General features: G+C 48.2%; 1 protein-coding gene across 1 annotated transcript in view; it reads right to left on the bottom strand.

Moving 5' to 3' along the window:
• Window positions 1-1,242: 1,242 nt before the first annotated feature.
• MFSD7 (major facilitator superfamily domain containing 7) overlaps window positions 1,243-3,227 on the bottom strand; it is a gene marked incomplete at its 5' end in the record, with an annotated part of 13,432 nt that continues 11,447 nt past the window's right edge. Inside the window, 2 exon segments of the mRNA XM_009874809.1 lie at window positions 1,243-1,397; window positions 2,576-2,688. Coding sequence (XP_009873111.1) covers window positions 1,243-1,397; window positions 2,576-2,688 — 268 coding nt within the window.

Here is a 3,227-nt window from a genome sequence, read left to right as displayed (position 1 = left end):
CAAGACAAGCAAGCTTATTCTGAATGTCTCAGCATCTGGCAAAGGACCAGGAGGGCGAGGAATGCTGCCATATTTAACTTCTGCTGCTTACTGGTATTTTCTTTTACAGGTGGCACTGGAGGCAGGGCTTTTCCTGTTTGTTGGAGAGGACGAAGTGGCTCATTGTAACAGACTTATATTACAGATCACATACCTACACTTTCCTGCTGCAATGGAAGGATGATGTAGCTCCTCCCACCTTTTAGTGAAGAGGCACAGTTTGCTCCAGACTTAGAGTAGAAGAGTCATTACGCTGTACAAGTTTTCTGGTAGGTTTGTGGTAGAATCATAGAATCATAGAATGGCTTGAGTTGGAAGGGACCTTAAAGATCATCTAGTTCCAACCTCGCTGCCATGGGCAAGGATACCTCCCACTAGAGCAGGTTGCTCAAAGCCTCATCCAGCCTGGTCTCCAAAACTTCTCTGAGCAACCAGTTCCAGTGTCTCACCACCCTCACAGTAGAGAACTCCTTACTAATGTCTCATGTATATCTACCCTGCTCTAGTGGGGTAGATAACAAGGGCACATGCCCTTGTAAAAGGTCCCTTTCCAGCTTCCTTGTAGGTCCCCCTCAGACACTGAAAGGCTGCCATAAGGTGTCCTCAGAGCCTTCTCTTCTCCAGGCCAAACAGCACCAACTCCCTCAGTCTGTCCTCGTAGGAGAGGTGTTCCAGCCCTCTCATCATTTTTGTAGCCGTCCTCTGGACCCTTTTCAATGATTCGTGTCCTTGTTATGTCGGAGTCTCCAGAGCTGGACATAGTACTCCAGGTAAGGTCTCACAAGAGGAGAGTAGAGGGGCTAGTGGCTGCCAGTGTTCCAAATAGGAATGGCTTCCACCCCTGTGAAAGCTTCATCCCTCATCCAAGTACATAAAAGTGAAAAAAATGGCTGAAATACAATGCTTCTTTCCTCTGCAACATTTCTTTAGCTTGAATCAAGTGAGCTAAAAATCCCTGTTACCTGCATAGTTCTCTAGTCCCACTTTGACCTTTCTAGCAGAACAGCCCTTCTTACAGCCTGGACTTGTAAATAAATAAAAGAATGAGGGAAGCACAGCAAAGGTGCCCCAGTGACTCTGCTTTAGCCCTTGCTTATTGTGCAACACTACCTGATAATCCCAGTGTGCCAGCTGAGCATTTCCAGTCATGGTTCCTGCCCACAGGCCTGAGTCCTTCCCTTACTGGGCCCCTGGCATCCCTGGTTATGATTCAGGAACATCTGCTGTTGCTGTATCTTCTGCCTTGGCCAAATCTTCAGTGTTTGTCTCAGCATGGAGTCGCTTGTAGTTGGTGTGGAAGAAGATGACGTAGAAACAAGCCATAGCACTGCAGAGACCAGCCAGCACCAGTACCGGAGCTGCAAGGAAAGTACACTTTTAGACAGGGAATTCACAGCTCTCCACTGCTGTACTGGTCTAGGGTTCAGCATCTGCACACCGTGCACATAACACTGGCATAGGAAAACGATGTGGGTGAAATGTGGAATGTTTCCAGGACTCTTGTCCTGCATGACACCACATGTTGGAGGTCTTACACCACTGCACACAATGTGTTTGTGGGAGCGTGTGTTTTTTTCTATGTGTCCAGGTTTGTGTGTTGGGCAGTGGTGAGGAAAGTTACAGGAAAAGTGAATCAAAACAGTTGAGCTAAGAGGCTATGCAACAAGGCCTGGAAGTAGTTACATTCTCATTCTATCAGTGTCTCAAATAAGTACCTCCATACTTTCCTCCACAGATGTCTCTGCATGTATCAGACCACAAAATGGGTAGGAATAGGTGCCTAATCATGAGCTCCAGCTCTGATCTGACATGGAGACTTCCATGCAGTCAAATTGCTTTTTGGAGGCAGTTATCCTGAAGCCTTTGTCCCTGCCAGGTAATGGAGCTTGTTCTTGGAAGTTTCTGCTCAGCCAAGAAGGATATATTTAACAGGTGTCTTTCAGTCTTTGTGTCCCCAGGACTTAGTGTCAGTATTACATAAATATGAAGCAACTGACAGATCAAGACCAGGGTTTAGCCTGCAGTGAAAACACATTAGTGCTCCTGTTCATCTCAGCTGCTCTCTCTTCTCCTGACCAGCTAGGAAAGGAAGAGGAGGAGAGGAAGTCAGAACTGTACCAGAGTGTTACAGACCCAGGCAGCTCTGTGTGTGGAAGCAACAGAAGTAGATTTCATTCAATGTCTTTGCAGTCTTGACCTCCCACACTGCAAAGCAGCACAGGCTGTGCTACACGGACAGCATCTTCCCCTAGAACAGCTGCTTTCTAGCTCAGTGAAACTCAGTTCTCTGCCATAAGATTAGGGTAGCCATAAGAGAAATTTTAACATAGAGCTAGCTGAATTCATGGCATGTTAGAGGTCTTACCATTTCCCTCCAGCTGGCCTGGTTTAGCAGGAGCACTATCAGATTGGGAAAGGTGGCTAAAAGGAACCCTACATCAGTCTCACAGGCTCCCTCACAGTGACACCTGGGGGAGAGTAGGGGTACAGAGGGTGCAGCCAGAGTGCCCAGAAGATTTCCCAAGGACATACTTACTTGTCCAGTCCAGGACTCCATCCTGGTCAAGGGTGCAAGTGGAGGATGGATTCTCAGAGACATGCACGGTGAGGGCTTGTAGCAGAATCATTAAAATGACACCTTCAATCTGGCTGCAGGGAGAAGTCAACATGCAGTCATGGCACCTACCTCCTTCACCAGTGCTTCAGACAAGCCCAGCTTCCCCAGCGGGAAGAAAATAAGGCCCCTTTCTGGAGCAGGGTCCTTTAGCAGAGTAAGCTACTGATGGCTTCCTCTGGCCCAGGCACTTGGTTAACTGTCCCTAGCTCACAGTGCTCAGGGCAGCCTCTCAGCATAACCCATGACACAGGGCTAGCATGGCAGAGCCACTACATCCTCCCTCTGGAGACTGGCAGGTGTTCAACTAGAGCTATCAAGGAGATGAGGCTTAGTCACTGGGCAGACTTGGAAATACCTCTCAGTGCAGGGATAACAATGGGAAAAAGTCAGGCTATGACCTCACCCTCCTCCTCATTCATGGCTTTTGGCAGCAGCAACAAAGTCCAAAATCAGTGGGATACAACAGCTTCAAAGGTGGTGTCCAATGCCACTTTCTGACCTATGCTCCTTGCTGCTGCAGCTTCCCTGACACACACACACATGGCACCAGGCCACATATGCCACTGTTTAG

The sequence above is a fragment of the Apaloderma vittatum genome, unplaced genomic scaffold, assembly GCF_000703405.1.
Source record: "Apaloderma vittatum isolate BGI_N311 unplaced genomic scaffold, ASM70340v1 scaffold17930, whole genome shotgun sequence".
NCBI classification, from domain to species: Eukaryota; Metazoa; Chordata; class Aves; order Trogoniformes; family Trogonidae; genus Apaloderma; species Apaloderma vittatum.
This window is presented reverse-complemented; position numbering and strand designations above follow the sequence as displayed.